At 48.4% G+C, this 19,980-nt stretch overlaps 2 protein-coding genes across 3 annotated transcripts in view; both read left to right on the top strand.

Annotated features, from left to right (window-relative positions):
- Nucleotides 1-12,685, top strand: part of RBP1 (retinol binding protein 1) — a 33,078-nt gene extending 20,393 nt beyond the window's left edge. The window contains exons 6-7 of the mRNA XM_030328426.1: nt 10,468-10,569; nt 12,418-12,685. Of these exons, the coding sequence (XP_030184286.1) occupies nt 10,468-10,569; nt 12,418-12,471 (156 nt within the window). The 3' untranslated portion in view covers nt 12,472-12,685. The remainder of the gene's footprint in view (nt 1-10,467; nt 10,570-12,417) is intronic.
- Nucleotides 12,686-15,407: 2,722 nt separating this feature from the next.
- RBP2 (retinol binding protein 2) overlaps nt 15,408-19,980 on the top strand; it is a 118,850-nt gene continuing 114,277 nt past the window's right edge. The window contains exon 1 of one of the 2 annotated variants that reach the window (XM_030330408.1): nt 15,408-15,746. In XM_030330408.1, coding sequence (XP_030186268.1) covers nt 15,737-15,746 — 10 coding nt within the window. In that variant the 5' untranslated portion in view covers nt 15,408-15,736. The remainder of the gene's footprint in view (nt 15,747-19,980) is intronic. The other variant, XM_030330406.1, reaches the window with a different exon arrangement.

Genomic DNA, 19,980 nt, shown 5'->3' with positions numbered 1-19,980 from the left:
GCTTAACTGTTCCACCAACCTTGTCCTGACTCCTCATCCCACCTCATTCATCCTTTTCTTTTGCTTCACTGTCGCTCTCTGCAGCCATTGCTCCCAGGGCACCTGTGACACTTATTAATGCATTTGAGATTCTAGACAGTGGAACCCACACTTTACATGTCCAGTGCGTAGCACAGAAGGCTCCATTGTGTTTGTCATATGAGTGTTACGTAAAAATAATAGAACTTCAGGGGCGCCTGGGTGGCGCAGTCGGTTAAGCGTCCGACTTCAGCCAGGTCACGATCTCGCGGTCCGTGAGTTCGAGCCCCGCGTCGGGCTCTGGGCTGATGGCTCAGAGCCTGGAGCCTGTTTCCGATTCTGTGTCTCCCTCTCTCTCTGCCCCTCCCCCATTCATGCTCTGTCTCTCTCTGTCCCCCCCAAAAAAAAAATAATAGAACTTCAAGCAATATAACTGGTAGATCCTATCACTGCAAGATCCATTTGCCACTCGATAATAGCTAGTGTTTGTTGAGTATTTCCCATGTGCTAGGGATTCTAGACACTTTCCATGCATTAGTTCTTTTCTTTTTTAATGTTTTTTTATTTATTTTGAGAGAGAGAGAGAGAGAAAGCAGAGGAGGTGAAGAGAGAGAGGGAGAGAGAGAATCCCAAGCAGGCTCCATGCTGTCAGCACAGAGCCCAATGCAGGGCTCGAACTCAGCCAACCATGAGATTATGGCCTGAGCCAGAATCAAGAGTCGACGCTTAACCGACTCAGCCACCCAGGTGTCCCTCCTTGCATTAATTCTTTTAAGCCTCACGATTCTGTAATGAAGGTGCCAAAATTCTTCCTCTATTCTATGTGAAGAAAATGAAAGCCGGCACCAATATCGCTTGTCTGAGCGGAGAGAGCTGGTGGAGCCTGAATTGGGATCCTGGCAGTCTTGAGTCCAGATTGCTACCAGAGAGAGGTGGCATCCTTGTTATGTTAAGGGTCACAACTCTGAAATAATTTCTCTGTGATGCTTTTGAAATGTCTAATGCAGTGTCCCCAGTGAGGTAGCGGGGTCATGGATGGAATTGTCAGGTGCAGAGGAGTGGGGGTCTGGTTTGCATCTCATTTCTCCTCAACAGTGGAGGCTGTCCACAGCCCAGCTCTCTCTGCGGCAGAACCTGGCTGAGTCATAACCGGTTCACCTCTGGAGCCAGACCATCGTCTTTGGAATCTCATCTATGCCACTTGCCAACTGGGCATGAAACAAGTTATTTCACCTCCCTGTGCCTCTGCTTGTCTGTGAAATGGGGATAATTATAAAGTAAGGGATCCCTACTACTCCTCGGTGAGGATTAGATGAGGGAAAGCCTGTAATCGTCACCTCCATCAGTATGAGCTGTTACTGTTAATTCTTTCATCGTGTAACCTGTGTTCTCCAGAAGACAAATTCTAGAGGTGGTGACGTGTGTGGGTGACCCGGCCACCCAGATAAGAGCTGGCAGAGCTACCTCACGCAGGCTGGCCTGCAAGGGCGCGTGCCTGTCCACAGCCGGAGAGAACAGGCTGGGCAAAGCCAATGGCAGAGGGAGCTACTGCTTATGGAGGGTTTGCTGTGTCCAGCACTGAATGGGTCCTTGCAACCCCTTGGTTCATTTCATCCTGATGCTCTTGTTCTGCGGCAGGACATTCAGCCCCACTTTGCAGATGAAGAAATGGAGGCTCAGAAGGTGGGGTACGTTGCTCAGGGTCTCCCTGCTAGGTAGGGATGGATTGGGGCTCGGGCCTGCATCTGTCCAAGACTGTCACCAGGCCCCCCCCCAACCCCCCACCCCCGCAAATGCCCAGATCAGGCAGGCAAGCTGGCCCGTAGCCTGCCGGGTACTGTTTGGCAGCAAGAGCATCCGTGGCGGCAAGATGCTCATGGGTAACAGAGAGCAGGCTGCGGGTTCCGAGTTGGGCAGAAGGGGGTTGAAACCACGACTGGCACTCTTCCTGGCTTGTGTGGCCCTGGGCGTGACAGCTAAGTGCTCTAGGACTCAGCATTTCAGGCCAGTGTCACACAACGGCTAACGCAGTTCTGTACGGCTCATCTTTGGAAAACGGCTACATTATCTGAAAATAAAAATGTGCTCATTGCAAGAGTACCCCTACAATGTTTTTCTGCCATTTGTTCGTTCATTCAGCAAATGGTGATATGCATTTTCCCTGCCTTAGATTCTGTGGTGGGGCTTGGTGTCCTGCAGTGACTAAAAGGATCCCAGACCCCAAAGAGCTCTCAGTCGAGAGATCCCGACCTGCTGACTCCTCTTCAGCTACTGAGCTAGCATCTCTTATCTTCTGGGAGCCGTGTGCTTCTGTTCGCCTTGAGAGATAAGAAGTAGAAACCAGAGGCTCTTGTGGAAGTGACGAGGTTCTGGTGGACTCTGCCCTTCAGAGTCCCTCCGAGCACTGTGGCAGGATGGCCCCTCCTTTACTGTACATCCTCCCCCGCCACCTCCCAACAGCCTCCCCCCCACACTCGCCCTGTGGACTTGATAACAAGCTGATTCCCTGCCCTGGCTCAAGTAGCAGGCTGGCTCTGCCTGCCAGATAAGCAAACATCCGGACTGTCCGTTGCTCAGGTCTGGCTGGTTGGAGCCGCCAAGATGTAAAGTGAGGGAAAAGAGGGGCTGAGTCCTCTCCCCAGTAAATTCTGGGCTTGGAGGAGCAGGGTCAGGATCCTTGGGGAGGGTCATGCCAAGAGAGTCCAGCTGGGCAAAGCTCATTTAGAAGCCTCACTCATGCAGCCTCCGGCCTCCCTGCATCTGTCCAGGCTGTTCCTCTGTTTGGGATTCCATCGTTCCTCTTTTCCAACTTCTACTTCTTAACTAACTCCCGTGGTGTTTTCTGGTGTCAATTCCAGCATTAATCCCAGCAGTGATTATCCCCTCCAGGAAGCCTTCCCTGATAGATCTCTGTCCCCATTCCAGAGACTGATGAGATGCCTTCCCACTTCTGCAACCACCATCACCTGCCTCAACTCAGCACTTGCCATCCTGTTGGAATTCTCTGCTTGTCTTCTTCTCTAATAGTCTGTCTGCTCTTGAGAGTAGGATGCTCGCCTCACCTGCCTCTGTTTCCAGTACCCAAGGCTAGTGTGCAGGTGTCGAGCGCACGATTGCCGGATGTTTCCTTGCACAGAACCACGCTGGAGAATCCTACTGCTCATTCGAAGATCAGCTTAGATCAGGTAACTGCAGGGCACAGTAGGCAAAAACATGGACTCTAGTCCAGTGAGACATCTCATCTCCCCACTTTGTGGCTGGGTGACCTGAAAGGCTCAGTCTCCACATCTGTAAAATGGGAGAAGTGCTCCAGGAAGATACGACCCAGGCTGTATTTAATACCCTGCCCTGCCCAGTGCATAGTGAATATTCAGCACATATTGTTAGAGTAATGATGGTGACGGTGACAATGACGGTGGTGCTATTCCACCAGAAAGCCTTCCCTGTCCCTTCACTGGGCTGGGTACCCACCACCCACCCCAACTCAGAACACCAGTGGTGTCAATGCGAGTTTACATATCTGCCTTCCCCTTAGGCTGAGCTGCTCTGTGGCATAGCTTGGGTCCAGCCCAGCCTTAGGGCCCCTAGATTGGGGCACTCAGTGCTGGGTCCCTGTATTGGCTGAGCACAGTTTCTCATGAGCCCTGTGACTTTCTCCAGCCCCATTTCCCTCCTCCCCATCCAGAACCTTGGCCTCATGGGGCCTCGAGCTCTCTAAGGGCTTCTTGTTTTAAAATTGATCCTGGGTGCTTTCCAGAATGTTTAAGGAATTTTAAAAATGACACGTCAAGATTAGCCATAATATTTTATCATTTTGTTTGTCCTAAGAGTTGTGTTATCATTTGCGGTTAGCTCCTTCATGGCATTAGAATTGCATTCTTTCATGCCCACAGAGGTCTTGTTGTGGCTTTACTGGTTTATAGTAGTTGCTCATAACAGCTTTTGTGTCTCTAATTACTCGTTCACATGTTAAGGCCTTATTAATTTAGTTTTAATCTGCTTTTAGAGAGAATTGGCTTTTCCCCTGAATGTGATTTTAGATAATTACCAGCCTCCTAGGAGTGGATCAGAAGAGAGTGAGCACACTGCTCACTGGGCCGAGCCTCGTGGGCAGCTACTGGACTTTTCCACCAGAAAGAACTGGGTCCAGGTGATGGCCCAGCCCATAACCCCCACGAGACATAGGCTGGTTACCTGACTAAGTCTAATTTTTATCAGCTCTAGAGCTTGAAAGTCAAGTGAAACGTGGAAGTACCTGGCATTTGACAGGCTCTCTGTTACCTTTCCTGACTTTTCTCATCCACTCACTTATTTAACACAGGCACCAGAGGCTGTGAACTGTCTTATTATCCCAGGAACCCTCAAAGGGTGAAGCATACTTTAAAATCAGACTCCAGGAGCAATGGCCAATTTGCAGCTTTTAGCAATTCACATCATGTACAGGAAGAGTCTAGTCACTGTCTGGTTTTTCAATCCCCCACCCCCTCCAGAATTTAAAGAGCACAGGCTTTGGAGTCAGATCTGGGTCAATCCTGGCTCTGACCTTTGCAAAAAGAAGCACTGTGGACAAGACCTCCCTTCTGACCTGGCTCTGGAACCACAGAGACAGTAAGATGCAGTCCTAGGTGCCTCTGGGAGGTGGGTCCATAAGCACAGGGCTTCCTCAAGCTGTGTGGGCAAGTGTGGAGGGGTCAGTGACCCATCCTCCCCCTGCTTGTTGGAATGGGTGTTTGGGGCATGTGGGAGCTTTAACAAATGTCACAATTCTTGGGAGGCAAGATGAATCCCACTATTTGTGGACCAGGCCAGGTCACTGACAAGAGATGGGTCCATTTAGTGTGAATAGTCTGTCACTCCCAGTATAGGTCACCTGCACAGGGCAAGGGGGGCCTCGGGACCCCTGGGACGTGCTTCCTCAGGCTGCCTGCCGAAGCCGGGTTTTCTGTGTCACTGGTCCCCATGCAGCCGTGCCAGCTGGGGTTTCTAAGTGGTCAGGGGAGCTGGATAATGGCTTTTGAAGTGACAGTCCCTTGTCATAGTGATGCAAAGCTGTCTTCGTTCATCTGTTGGTGCATGTCTTTCTGGGAAAGCTGCTGACAGAGCCAAAGTGTTAGAGGTTATTTGTTTTTAATAGAAAAGTTACTGGACTGGCTTCACTTTACAACCAGCTGCCCTGGACTCCAGCCCTTTTGCAGACTTGCAGGTGGTCCGTGCAGTGAGGAGAGAAATTGAAGGTGGCCGGACTTCCCCTTTGTTTCCAAGGTGGAGTCCCAGAGCTCACAGTGGGGGTACAGACAGCACTGCCTATCTCTGTGGTTTGTATCGTGTCCACCTCAGCCCCCATAGGCACCTGCCTTCCCATGCCACTTGGAAAGCATCAGGAACATTCTCTCGCCTGAAATTCCCCCATTAGACCCTGGCTAAAGGGATTAGGCAGTAGAGAGTGCCTGAGCTGGGAACCTGCGTTGAATGACCTCTTAAAGACCCTTTCAGACACGGCATTCACAGGGCAAGCCAAATCCTTGTCCCAGATTTCACTGCTCCTGGTCTAGCAAAGGTGGTTGGCTCTTACCACAGAGGACGTCACAGGAGGCGTTCTTAGGTCCTGGGGAAGATTGTCATCAGGAGTTATCACAAGAAAACAAGTGACCATTGTTTGTTACCCAGTCCCCTTCCAACATTACTTCTTTCTTTATTTCCCCTCTCCTGTTCTTGGGTGACCATCCTCCTCCCTGACTCCTCACCCCTCTTTTCTGTTCTTGGGACAAATCTGGCCCTCTGGGGAAAGGCTGGTTTATTCCCATAGGATACAAAGCTTAAATAGAAAAATCCATTCCCACCAAAAGTGAACATGAGCTAGCCAAGTGGGAGAACTAAATCACCGTTTTGGAGCCATCACTGCTGTGAGTGGGGAGTCTCCAAATCTTCAGCTTGAACAAAAACTAATTAAGTTTTAGGGCAGTGGACATCCCAGTGCTCCTGGGCGCCCAGCTCAGCAAGCAGCCCCTGTAAGGTCTCCTCCTGGGTCCAAGTCTCCAGGAAGGGAAGGAGCTTCTGAAACGTTTAGCCACAACGAACAGCCTATCCATCATGGCTTCACAAACTTCCAACTTACAAGAAAAGACTTTTAGTTATTGTCCAGCTTGGACAAGCAAATCCTATCCCTGTCTAAACTCTGGAGGTCTTGATGACTATTATTTGGGCCTCCTATGCCAGCCCTGTGCATTTTACGTACATTTTCTCTCATCCTCAGCACAACCTAGTTAAGTAGGTCTTTTGGTTAGCTAATGCCACATAACAAGCTGCCCTGAACCTAATAACTTAAGATGACAACCATTTATTCTCCTGATTCTGTGGTTCAATTGGGCAATTCTTGAGTTCCATGTGACTGCATGTTTAGCTGAAGGCTCAGTTGGGGTGCCTTAGTTCTCCTGCGGTAACCTCTCTCTTGTCCTCCAGGGTTTTCCATGTGGTCTCTCTCCCCAGGATAGTCTGGCCATCCTCAAAGCACTGCAACTTGGTTCCCACAGGGGAGGGTTCTGAAAGACCAAGCCCCCGGCGTACGAGCGCTTATAAAAGCGCTGCATGCTTCGTGCTTGCTAATGTCCCGTGGGCCAAAGCAAGTCACAAAGCCAAGCCCAGAGTCTGTGCAGGAGGGGACTTCACAAGGGTGTGAATATGTGATCCATTAATCCCTCTTTTGCGGATGAGGGCACTGAAGCTCAGGAGGTTACTCTCATTGCCCAGTCAATCCTCACGGCTAGAGACTGAGATCCCAGGTCTGTTGACTCCTAGGCACGTGTTCATTGCGGACAGTACTGGGTCCACCTGATACAGGTGGAGGGTGGGCGGTGGGAGGGGGCAGGTACCAGGAGCCCTGTGTACATGATGGCTGAGCTTCCTGCCCTTTTTAGCCTGGAGGACAGCTCGGCTTCTTCCCCAGCTGACGGGTTCCACCCAGGAGATCAGAGCCAGCGGGCTGCGTTGCGGGTGCAGGCAGCCCTGGCAGGCATTGGAAACATGCTCCAGGCCACAGTCCCAGTTTTCAGCCTGGCGCTGTGGCCCCGTCTAGTCCCCCAGCCCTGTTCCCACCCTCTCCTTAACTCCAGGATAGCTTTTATGGCACTGGCCTGCTTGTCCTTAACGCACTGTGTTTGGCATGCCTTGCCACTTAAAAACAAAAACTAGTTTATGTTTCCTGTGAGAATGAGGAGCCCTCCCCGCCACTGCAGCCTCTGGGTTTCCCCTAACGCCAGCGCCAGCCACACCAGGCTGGAACCGCCTCGTACTTTTCCATCTGACCTTCTCAGCGGTGATCTCTTGAGGACCCATCTCTGGCTTTCAGCACCCACACCCAGCAATGTTTGGACTGAACTGAAGGGTGTTCTCCTGGAGCTTCTCAGAGTCTGAGCACAATGCCTATGTGTATGTGCAGCCCCCAGAGACTCTAGCAGACACCTGCTGGATGCCCTGCCCTAGGCTGGGAAACACGGGGGTCACAGAGTCCTGCAAGCCTCATGTTCCAGCCCAGATTCTTTCCTTGTTAGCTGAGTGACCCTGAGAAACTGCCTTCACATCTCTGAACTCAGCCTCCCCTGTATACATCCAGTCCAGACGAGAATAGTCTCTGTTCTGTCCAACGTACCCAGGGTCAGAGACAACAGGAATTTGGGGTTGAGGAAGTGTCTCCTTTGGACACTGCCATAGCATTTGTGTGTTAGGGATCCTTCCCTTGAATGGGCTTGATTGTAGGGCTCTGAGAAAGGGTTCTCTATGCCCAAAGATCCTTCTGCCCTCTCCCTCTATCCCTCCATCTCTCATGATGCCTGAAATTCTGCTATCCATAATTCTCTTGCTAAGGTATTTTATTATTTGTATCCAAATGGTCCCCATTAAAAGATGTCAAATGATCTGGAAAGGGTAACATGTTAGTTCAGGAGCAAAGACTGCCTTACCATTAATGAACATCTCTTTCAACCTCGTACCCTGACGTTGATGTTGGACGGTAAACAGGTGTGAGCTTTCTGGGGCTCAAAAGTCTTAAAAATATGCATACTCTTGAATGCTACAATTCTTCTGTAAACGTACTCCAAGAAATTGATGTGTTCAAAACTGGGTTATTCCAGGCAGTCTTACTTATAATAGCACAGAATAATAAATAACTTAAATGTCCAAGAACACAGAATGGACTAAATGATAGTGTGTGAATATGATGTAATACTAGCAGGCTTAGCTCCGTGGTCCTGTGACCAAGTGCAGTCACACAGGTCACAAGGCACAGAAGGGCCCCTCGCTTGGTTTAATGCTCGTCTGTCACCATCTTAAAATTCCTAACATTTTTTTAAAAGAGCCCCTCATTTTCATTTTCTGCAGGGCGCCACAAATTATGTAGCTATTTCCTTAATATTATGTAACAATTAAAATAATGCTTATGCGGACTATTTATTGAAGTGGAAAATTGCTTCAATTAAATGAAGAGACTAGGGCCCAAAACCATAAATGATGCAATCCTAATTTTTTTAAAAACAGAAATATATATATGCATTCATAGAGCAAAATACTGGACATAAACACACCAAAATGTTAGAGTAATTACCTCTGAGGAGGCAAGATTACAGGTATTCTTTTTATTACCATGTTCTTCTTTGAGCATTTCTTGTATTTTCCAGCACAGAGGGCCTGAATATGCTTATTGACTCTAACATATCTGGCAAAGGCAGAAGTGTATATAGCGTAACTGGGGACCAGCGATCTTTTCTTAGCCTCAGATGGAGTCTGGAGCCTTTAATATACAGAGTAGACTTCAGGATAAACACACAAAGAGAAGTTCAGTTGATGGGGAAGCCAAGTACTCTTACGAGCTCCTTGAAGCCGAGGAATGTCTGATTTCTCAGTCCCCACTTCCCTTCATAAGCCCGGCATGGACGGGGTGCCCAGTGGATGGGCATCTTGTCTTGTGGCTTGAGTCATTAGTGGTCCTTGCCCATGACACACCTCATCAGACATCAACTTCATTATGTTCTCATTTGAAGGTGGGAGCTTCTCTGTGGTTGGACATGTGCCCCGAGTGATCTCTAGACCCCAGAAAGGAACGTCCCCGCCCCAAGTCCTCCTGATCTCCGTCTCCCTCTGGAAACAGGTTCCAGGACCAGAGGTCTGATTTACTCCTGCACACAACTGACTCCACCTGTCACCCTGTGCCTGTGTTGCCTTGCAGGCTTCACCCTAACAGCAGAGGGCAGCAGTCGTCAGTGAGCCCGGAGGGAGCTGAGGGGTTTGGAGGAGGAGGTAGTCCCCACTGCCCAGTGAGTGGCCCCACTCACTCCATACTCATTTCCCAGACTTCTTCTCTCCTAAATCCTTATCAGGCTGTTGCTGACTGTCTATCAGCTGAACAGCTGAACGTGGCCGGGAACACATGAATCCTAGAAACTTGCCTCTGTAAAACCAAGGCCGGCGAGTGAATGGCCTCTGGCCCCTTCCTATGACAGATAGGAACACAGGCACCCAGTGACAGGGTGGACCTGTCTAGAGCCACACAGTGAACAAGGGGCAAATGGAGTCTTAACTGCAGCAGTGAGGAGGCAGGGCTCATAATGTGCAATTGCCACATATGGAAAGGCTGTTCGAGGGGAGGTGGGTAGCTGCAAATACGGGAAATGCCCACTGCACCTGCACAGTAGCCTCTCCCTGCCCACCTGGGGTGCACTCAGCCCTCTGAAGCCCCTCCTCCTTTCCCAGTCCCCTACTCAGCCCCAGCTCTGAGAGCCCCACCCTGATGACCTTTTCTCTCCTAAGTACCCCTATAAGTGAAATTTAGGGAAGTTTTTGTAAATGTTAAAACTGATTTCCAGGGGACATCTGGGTGGTTCAGTAGGGCAAGCACCCTACTCTTGATTTCAGCTCAAGTCAGCTCACTGTTGTGAGGTCAAGCCTCACGTCGGGCCCTGCATTGACAGTATAGAGTCTGCTTGGGATTCTCTCTCTCCTTCTCTCTCTACCCCTAACCTGCTCGCACACACACACTCTTCTCTCTCAAAAATAAAGAAATACTTAAACAAATAATAAAATAGGGATGCCTGGATGTCTCAGGCGCTTAAGCTTTCGACTTTGGCTTGGGTCATGATCTCAGAGTTCATGAGTTCAAGCCCCGCATGGGGTCTGTGCTGACAGCTCAGAGCCTGGAGCCTGCTTCGGATTCTGTGTCTCCCTCTCTCTCTACCCCTCCCCTGCTCACATTCTGCCCCTCTCTCTCTCTAAAAAATAAATAAATGTTAAAAAATAATACAATTAAATAAAATAAAATTGATTTACCTGTTATAATAAGACACGTGGTGGACGGAGTTAGGCTGCAAATGTTCTGTAATGAAATTGACTTGAGCACACCCTGCGTAAACAAGGTTGGGGCTGCTTGCTCAGGACTGACAACCCTGTTCCTTTGCTTGGCAGACCACGGTGAGCTGGGACGGGGACAAGCTCGAGTGTGTGCAGAAGGGGGAAAAGGAGGGACGCGGCTGGACCCAATGGATTGAGGGTGACGAGCTGCACCTGGTAGGTTGTTGGTGTGTGGGGTGGGGGCGGGGGGGGGGGGGGCAGAACAGGGTCCAGAGACTATAATCACTGTTGAGGTCCAGTGGACCTTGGAAAAATACTCTGTGGCTGGGCCTTGGTTCTGCTCTGAAGCTTCTCTTCCAAGGGCCTGAAGAAGACCTTTGAGTGACTTTAAACACTGAGCCCCGAGTTTTCAAGGTCTAGGCTGACTCAGCCATCCAGTCAGAGACATGAGGAACAGAGGTGCGTTTGCTAAGCATCAGATGTGGAGCTAAGCTCTTTTGCATTCCATAATCTCTCTCTGTCCTCTCAGCAGCCCTATGGGCCAGCTGCTATTAGGGGTCCTATTCTGGAGATGAGAACATGGGGGCGCACATCCAAATTACACAGCTAGGAGACAGAAGAACTGAAATTTGCTCCCAAATGATGTCTGTGTTCACCAGGCCAAGCTGTGGCAGGCTCGAATCAAGGAGAATTCTTTAAGCTTCTCAACACTCTAGGTCAGGGGACGAGAAGCCTTTGTCAGTTCAGAAGCCTAGGTGTGGGCCTCTGGCTTGGGAACTCCGGTCAAAGCCATTTCTACTCCATCCATTGTCTGGGAAAAGTACGCACAAATCCAGAAGAAGGGGCTTAACATCTGGAGAGCTAAAATAACACATGTCCTCCGAAAGGAGACCTCCCATCACTCCTTTTCCCTTGGAACTCCCCGACTACCTTCCTTCTGAGAAAAGAACCTGGTCCAGGTGACTTGGGTTCTTCAACTCTTGACTCAATGGGTACCTTTGAGTAAGTACCTTCCTCCCTCAAGCCTCCCCTGCAAAATGCCATCCTACCACAAGAGTTCTGCAAAGATCCGAGTCCGTGTGAATGCTGGGAAGAGGCACGAGGGCATTATTTTCAGAGGCATTAGGCTAACGCAGTCCCTGACCTTGAGCCTGTCTTCTCCCCGGGCCTCTATTTCAACTGCAGAGCAATGAGGGTAGATGGGTATGTGGTCTCCACTGGCTCGTTCAGCTCAGTAGTTCTGTGGCTCTATGCCAGAGGTTGCAAATGGCGGGGTGGGGGCGGGGAGGGCTCGGACCTCTTTTCTTTGGCCATCAGGGAGCTTTACACTTCTTCAGGGAACAATTTAAAAATTAGGAGATGTCACATAAATATTCAGATTTCCAGCCTGCTTCAAAACACAAGACAGAACAAAACAAAACTTGGAATGTGTGGTGACACTCTGTGTGTCATTTCCCCCGGCCACTCAGCAGGGGCTGTCCTGTAAGCAAGGTATGAGCTTTCTGGTCTGCATTTGAGTACTACCTGGGAGCTTTTACTAATAGCAGTTCCAGGGCCTCACCCACTGAGACACTGATATAACTGGTCTAACCTGGGACCCAGGCATTTTTTCAGACTCCCCGGGTACTCTAATATGTAGCTGAAGCTTAGAATTTCCACGCCGTTTGCAGCTTTGGCCTTGGCGACCTATTGAAACCTCTGGGGGTTAAGCCATGTGTCTGGGCCCGATTTCTTCCAATCTTGGGCACAGACTCTGTCTTGGGCTCAGGACTGAGGTTCTGAAAGCCTTTTGGCTCCTTGAGTGTAGTAGGGGGAGGGGAGGTATCAGAGGGTCCTGCTGGCCCGTTTTGAACCACATTTTTTTCCCAGCCAGCCCTGCCTAGGGCATAGCAGGGCCCAACATCCACTGATCCAGTTTAACGGACTTTCTAAGGAATTGGTTAGTTCGAACCAACTCTTGAGGAGAAATAGCAGGTGCTATTTTCGAAGTTCCTGCCCCTGTATGCACTGAGCCCCAAGTGTGACTTTGCTCTGGCCAATGACAAGCATCTGCTTTTGTTTCAGGAGATGAGAGTGCAGGGTGTGGTCTGCAAGCAAGTATTCAAGAAAGTGCACTGAAGCCTGAGCAGACCTTGATCTCGAAGAATGAGTGGCGTGGACGTGTGGGCCAGGATCCCCTTCTTTGCACAGCATGGGGCAGAAATGTCCAGCCACTCCTAGGCATCTGTTAGCAGAGTCTCTCTCTTGGCTTTGTCTCTTTTCTTTTCCTTAAAACGAAGCCATCCCAATAAAAGTGATTTCTGCTCAATACATCTGTTTTGAAGAAGCTTCAGAACCCCACTGTGCTCACTTTTTCTCTGGGGCTTCTGAAGCCAGCTTCTCCTGATGCCATCCCTGGGCTGAAGGAGAAATATCACCCACACACCTGCAGATTTAGTCCTGACATTGCACCTGTAAGGTCTTTCCCCAGGAGCACAGGCTTGGGTTCAGGATGTGTGAGCTGACATTCAATTATCCACGTGTTAAATACCTTGCATGGTACATGTCTAGTCAGGACCAAAATGTAGTGAATGCCACAGAAGCAGGAAAAAATGCCCTCCACCTGGGAACTTAAAGCCTAGGTAAGGAGATCCAGCCACCACCAATCTCCAATTCCATACTATACACATAGGAGATGCTCTAAAAATGATTCGTAAATGAGATGGAACTGGATAGAATTGTAAGCCAAAACTAGAATGAGGTGAACCTTAACCAAAGGCAATTACCAGTCGGACTTGATTTCAGAGGTGTCATGAGCACACAGGTTACCACCCCAAACTGTTCCACCTCACTTATGAGCTGATGTAAAGCCTTCCTTCTCACTGTTATCAATGAGGCATAACTGGCAAATCCCTCTAGAAGAGGGAGACTAGCTCATGTTCAGGCTAAAGTGTAAATGACTGCTAGTGTGCCTTGGCATAGAGACACTCAGGGAAACTGAAAAGGAGGAAACGAGAGACCAGGATAGAGGAAAAGCACTGCACAATGGAAGACTTCCATCCAGGACCCCCTTCAACATCAATTCTGCTTAGGCTGTGCCCTGGCCCTTGGAAGAGTGGGTTAGGAGCCGGACGAGCGGAGTTCCGATTCCCACTCCACCACTCACAAGTCTCTGGATCTCACTTCTCAAGTCAGAAAACCACACTAACAAGCCACCTCCCCTTCCACCCAGGTGTGCTGTGAAGCCTGTAATGCATATTACGCTTGTAGACTGCCGAGCACTAGACCAGTGGCTCTCAGACCTGGCTAAGCATTAGAACCACCTGCAGAGCTTACAGAATTCCCTCTACCTGGACCGCTCCTCAGCACCAATTACATCAGAGTATCTCCAGGTGGGACCCAGGCGTCAGTAGTTTGTAAAGCTCCCCGTGTGAATCTAATATGCCACTGGAGCTGGGAATCACTGCCCTAGACCATTATTTCTAACCTGAGGGTAATCTCGCCCTTGCCCGGAGCATTTGGCAATGTCTGGAGACACGTTTGATTTAACAACTTGGGTCAGGGGTGCTGCTCAACACCCTACAATGCACAGGACAGCCACCCCCCCCCCCCCATGGAAGAGTTATCCAGCATAATATGTCGACAGTGACAAAGTTGAGAAACCCTGCCTTAGACAAATGTAAGAAATGTTTAATGTTTTTTTCATTATCTAGGTCATTTCCCTGGCCTAGACAAGGCAATGAAACCCAGTATTGCCTAAGATTTTAGAGACCTTTTCACCTTTGCCCTGGTCTCTGGTCCTGAGAATAGAGAAGTCAAAAGCCAAGAAGGTCATAACGGCTGTTCACTCACTCGTTACACAAATGTTTAATGAAGCACTGAACTAGCATCATACCTGTTGGACATTCTGGAGTTCCCATCCTATCCCATCCCAAGTATGGGAATCCCCTACAGATGCCCAACCCCAATACGTAAATATCTCACCCAACAGTTAGGTTCTGATGGGGACTCAAAGTGTGAGTGCATGTGATGGAGAGGTCATGGCCCCACTGTTGGGAGTTTCTGGTCTCATGGGGAGACTCAGCCCCACTCTGACTGAAGAGCTTGACCAACAGGACCTCAGTGGGAGCCACGTGACGTTTTTGAGCCTTAGAGTGGCAAGATCAGCCTTTGAGCAGAACTAATCCGGGAGCCGTTCTCTCAGCGGTAAGAAGAGTAAAGAATGAAAAATACGAGTTGGAGCTGAGCACAGGGCCGTCACCTTTAATTCAAAATTCACATCATAGAAGACTAATCTTCCCAAAGAAGTATATGTAAAGTGGGAGGGTTCCTTACTGTGCATAGATCTGTAACCCGAGAAGCAATCTTTGGGCTTCAGCGCAGCCTTTCCTCTCCTCGGCACCAACTCCACTATTTTGCAGAGGGCTCGCTTCTAAGTGGGCAGCGGCGAGCGTCACGGTGCTTATTCAGCCTTCTTTGTGGCATTTTAGCACCTCTCACCTCCAGTGCGAAGCTATTGACATCCGTTCCATTTTTGGAACACTATTGCAAGCTTTGCCACTGAACTGACACTCAGATGCCATTGTTAGAGGATATGAAAACGACTCTCAGCTCTAACAACGGTGCCTGTTCACAGAACGGGGCACTAGCAACGGATTCGTTCGCTCAATTTCCAAAGCACGTCAACAACACTGAGAGCCCCACGGGACTGACAAAGGATGGAGGTTATCTATTTACCAGCTCACCTGGTGCCACTGAGCTATAGAAATAGCTTCACTACATCTTGCAATTCCATGGGCCAGCCAACTTGAAAAGGTTATTTTTTTTTCCACATTTTTCAAGCTGGAGGGTTACAATATTTCAAAACACACTCTACACTAACATACCTTATTAACGCGTTTGTATTACATAACTTCACATTTTCAAAACGTAGGCTTGCCACATGCAGGAACTCAGGCAGGAAGCACTGAGGCCGAGCCTAGGCCCTCCCGGAGGAGGGGCGGTGGGGGTGAAGTGACTGAGCTCCCAAGCTCCAGAACCACGTGGCCTCGGTTCAGTTCCCATCGGTGCTACTCCCCAGCTCTGTGAGGTTAAGGCAAATTGTACCGCCTCTCTGTGCCCCAGTTTACTCCTCTGCAAATCAGAGCTGACCTTTTGCCATGGACTTTTTGTGAGGCTTGAATGAATCTAATCCATCTAATGAGCTTACTTAGAAGAGATACAGTAGTCCCCCCTTATCCATAGTTTTCACTTGCTGAGGTTTCAGTTACCCCCTCCCCGGAAGCAGAAGATTCTTCCTCCTGACGAATCTGCAGAAGGTCGATAGTAGCCTATCGCGACTTCAGGGTGCCTGTGCCAGTCTCCTCGCGCCAGGTCTCACGTAGGCTTTTTATCATCTCACATCATGACGAAAGGTGAGTACAGTCTAATACAATATTTGGAGAGATCACATTCATATAACTTTTATTACAGTATGTTGCTATAAATTGTTCTATTTTATTATTTATTGTTAATGTCGTCCTGTGCCCAATTTATAAATTAAACTTTGTCCTAGGTATTGTACGTCTAGGAAAATGCATTATATATATATATATAGGGTTCAGTACTATCTGTGGTTTCAGGCATCCACTTGGGGTCTTGGAACATATCCTCCACGGGTAAGGAGGATTACTGTATATATTATTTTTACAAAGAGATTTCAACAGTGCCTGGCATATAACAAGCCAATTTATATGTGGGTTAAACAAACAAAAACAAAAACAGAGATCTGATTGGCATCCGAGGAGTGGAATCAACATGACTTCATTGCTGACACAGTGTGGGTGACAGAAAAACAGAAGGAGCTGAAGTTCAGGGGACACAGGGAACCATTTAACAGAAATCCGGAAGCGTGGCTCAGCTAGGGCAGGAAGCCCCAGACCTCTCAGTGGCAGAAGGAGGAGGTAGAGCAGAGCCTCTCTGATGTTTTGGGGGTGCAAACCCAAGTGCAGGTTCTCTTTGTCTCTCTGTCCCTCTCTCTCTCACACACATGATACTGATTGAGAACCCAGAGTCTGCGATGCACAGACACAGTGACCTGTCATCCTAGGGCTGGCAGGTGGACGGACTTCAGACCCTAAACCCCCAAAGCCCCTGAAATGTCATTCTTTGGGCAGCCTCCAAAACCCTCCTGCAAGAACATCCTGACAAGGTGGACCCCAAGGACCTCTCTGGAAGCCCTGATTTATAACTTCTGTCTCAATTAATTAGGACAGCATTATTGTTCTTTTCAGGTGCAAATGAAACAGCTCAACACTGCCCTGCAATTAAACTCTGCTTAATTCCCCCACATGTCCCTTACCCACGCCAACGCTGACAGGAATAGTCCCCCCAGCCTGCCTCCATCTGCAGAGCTGAGTCTTTCCTAATCTCAGTTCCCAGGGACTTCACCAGTGCGGCCCCAACCCCACACCCCACCCTGAGCTGGGGACCTGCAGGACTGAGTCAGGGTAGGTGGTAGGGACATGCTAATCACCCAAGTCACAGAAGTGGCTTTCCTCTCAGGGATAGTGGGGACAAGGAAAGGGATAAGTGTCCCTCTGGGAAAAGGGACTTGATTCACTCCAGGAGGGACACACCCATGATGATATGCCCCATTCTCTTACAATAATCAAAACCCTACCAATCGTTCAGAGATAAAGTTTGGGACCCTCCTCTCCCCCCTCCACAACCCACAAAATCCCCTTTGAGTACTGATCTTCTTTAAGATGATCCTGGCCATTTCTTAAGATGCCTCTAACAAAGAAATACCAGATCTGAATTAACAAAAGTTGTGGTTTGTTTTAAATGGCTGCAGTAACAAATAGGTTAGTACACAAAAATACAGTATACTTATGTAGTGCTAGTTCCAGGATAATTTTAGCATTTACAAAATTTATGAATTCAGAGTGTACCTGGGGTAGTCTGGTCCAAGCATGGTGTACAGGTTTAAAGGTAGATGGATATTGAGGAGGGCACCTGTTGGGATGAGCACTGGGTGTTGTATGGAAAGCAATTTGACAATAAATTTCATATTTAAAAAAAATAAAAAATAAAGGTAGAGAAGGAACTCTATTCTGTCCCATTACTGTCTCTCTGTAACCACTTGGCAATAATGTCAAAAGTTGAAAAGCCCTTCATGAATACGAGGTCTAAGCCCAATGGGTCCCTTCCCCCAAAACCACATACCCCAGTGGAGGTCCTGTTTGAACTCCTACCGCTTAGCTCTCAGTCTTACCATGGTCCTAGATGCCCTCGTGCACATTCGTCATATCTGTGGTTTGCCATCTTATGAACAAGTCTCCCATATTTAGGGACTCCCTTCTTTGGGGATTCCATCTCTCTCAGGTATTCATCAAAGAAAGAAATAGCTTCCCCAGCCTCCTTTGCATGCAGGTTCCAGGTGTGAGACCAAGATTCCCTCAGTCACACCAAGTAAAGAGATCTGCAGAGGAAACTAGGTGAGAAAGATGGATAATGCAAATTCCATTTTTTGAAATGGGACCAGTGGAGGAATTGGCTTGGGGTGACACCAGTGGCACACTTCCGGTTCCCAGGGTCCGGTGTCACAGGTACTAAGTAGTGGACACAAAACAGAGAGGCAACAACGTCTCTGCTTCTTACACAATCCACCTACCAAGTGGCCTCACCAAAAGATCCACATAGAATCTGGTCAAGTCTCTGGATCCAACTACATATTTACAGGAAATGTAGGGGCGGCGGGACATGTTAGACATTTGAGGGGTGCGATCAGCAAAACCCAGACTATAAGAAACTGCAGGACAAACAACCTGATTTCCTCAGCAAATAAATTGCAAGGAACAAAAAAGGCATACAGAGGGAACCTATTGTCTAAAATAAATTCAGGAGACATATCAGCTAATTATACTATATGGCCTTTATTTGAATCCTAATTCAAATAAATAAATTGTGAAAACAAAATACTCTGTTTGTGAAAACAAACAGAAACTAGAGATAACTAGAGATAACTAGGGAAATTTGCACACTGACGACATGTGATATTGCCAGAAATGCTATTAAACTTTTAGTATTATGGCATTATGGTAATGTATTTTAAGAGTTCTTGTCTTTTAAAGATACACACTGAAATATTTATGGAGAAAGGGCATAATATCTGGGTTTAGCTTCAAGATAATTGGAAAGGTGAGGAATATTAGGAATGGAGACAAAATAAGACTAGCCACAACCTGATAAATGCTGAAGCTGGGTGGTGGGCATATGGAATTTCTTCAGCTATCCTTTCTGCTTCTGTAGATACTTGAAATATTCCATGATTTAAAACTTTAACAAAAAAAAAAACTAGTATAAAAATTTAAACAAATGATCCTGCACAAAATCAAACTCCATCTGGCTTAACTATGACTACCCTTACAGAGTTGACATCTTGAGGAGCCCCCTGGCAAGGTTAGCCGGGCACTTTCCATTTTAAATCAAAGAATGGAAAGCCATCGTTTCTCCTCTGGGGAAAATGGAGGATGGGGCTGCTTGAATGTGGAGGCTGAGAAGCTCTAGTACACTCTGGCCATCTGGTCTCCCACAGCTCTTAGATGCTCTGGTTTCCAGGGCTGCACCGGGAACCGTGGGAGCCAGTTCCATAGCTACCGTGCATCTCTGCTCCATCCCATCTACCTAGTTCTACCGGCAGCCATCTTCCTCTGCTACAAACTATCCACGTGTTCTTCTGTAGCCAAGGGGATATTGGAAAGTGTGTGCAGATGATGGATCTTCCAGAGCCAGATTCAGGTTCTGTGCTCTGAGAGAGTTGGAGGGGTGTCTCCAGCCTAGTCCAGGAGAGCAGCAGTGAGAGGCCATAGCAAGGCAGTGCTTTGGAGGAGGAGGGGCCGTGGCAACCAGCAATGCTAAAGGAAAATCTGTGGGACTTATCAGATGATTAAATACAGAGAAAGGGAAAAATAGAAGAATCCAGAAAAAATTTCCATCAAGCGCCAGACAGTTTATATACTTTGTCTCCTTCAGTGCTCACCATCAGTGTCGCAGATTGCTGCCAGTGTACTTGTTCCAAGTCTGGTCCCCTTTCTTCTGATAATAACACTCAGTCCATGTACTTCAGACAGTTCTTGCCTCCCTTGTCCCCAGTCAGTTCCAGGGTTGGCATACAGCACAGGCCTGGCCAATCAAACTCAAAGTCACTAGACCTGACACAAATACATAATCTTGGGGTTTTCATTTAAGATACTGGAAAGAGATGCTGTCTATCCTTTGGGAATACTAAAGGGGTAGAATGTCAGCCTGGAGCTGCTGAAAGCCATCACATGGAGGGAGTCTTACTGAAATGAAGGCTCATGGAAGAAAGCAGAGGCAAGAGATGAAGAGATGCTCCATCATTCGCATGTCAGGATCCAGCCCTACCTGATGTCAGTCCTAACCCTGGGCTTTTTACTTATCAGCCAATTAAACCCTTTGTTTTCCCTAACTAGTATGACACACACACACACACACACACACACACACTCACACACACACACACACACACACACACATCCCACTCTGGCAGAGATCCTGGACCCTGGGAGTAAGGGTGAGGGGTTAGGGGAACAAGAGTAGTAATAAGACCACGTAGATGAAGACAGAGAAGAAGGATGGAGACCT

This window comes from Lynx canadensis, chromosome C2, assembly GCF_007474595.2.
Source record: "Lynx canadensis isolate LIC74 chromosome C2, mLynCan4.pri.v2, whole genome shotgun sequence".
Lineage (NCBI taxonomy): Eukaryota > Metazoa > Chordata > Mammalia > Carnivora > Felidae > Lynx > Lynx canadensis.
This window is presented reverse-complemented; position numbering and strand designations above follow the sequence as displayed.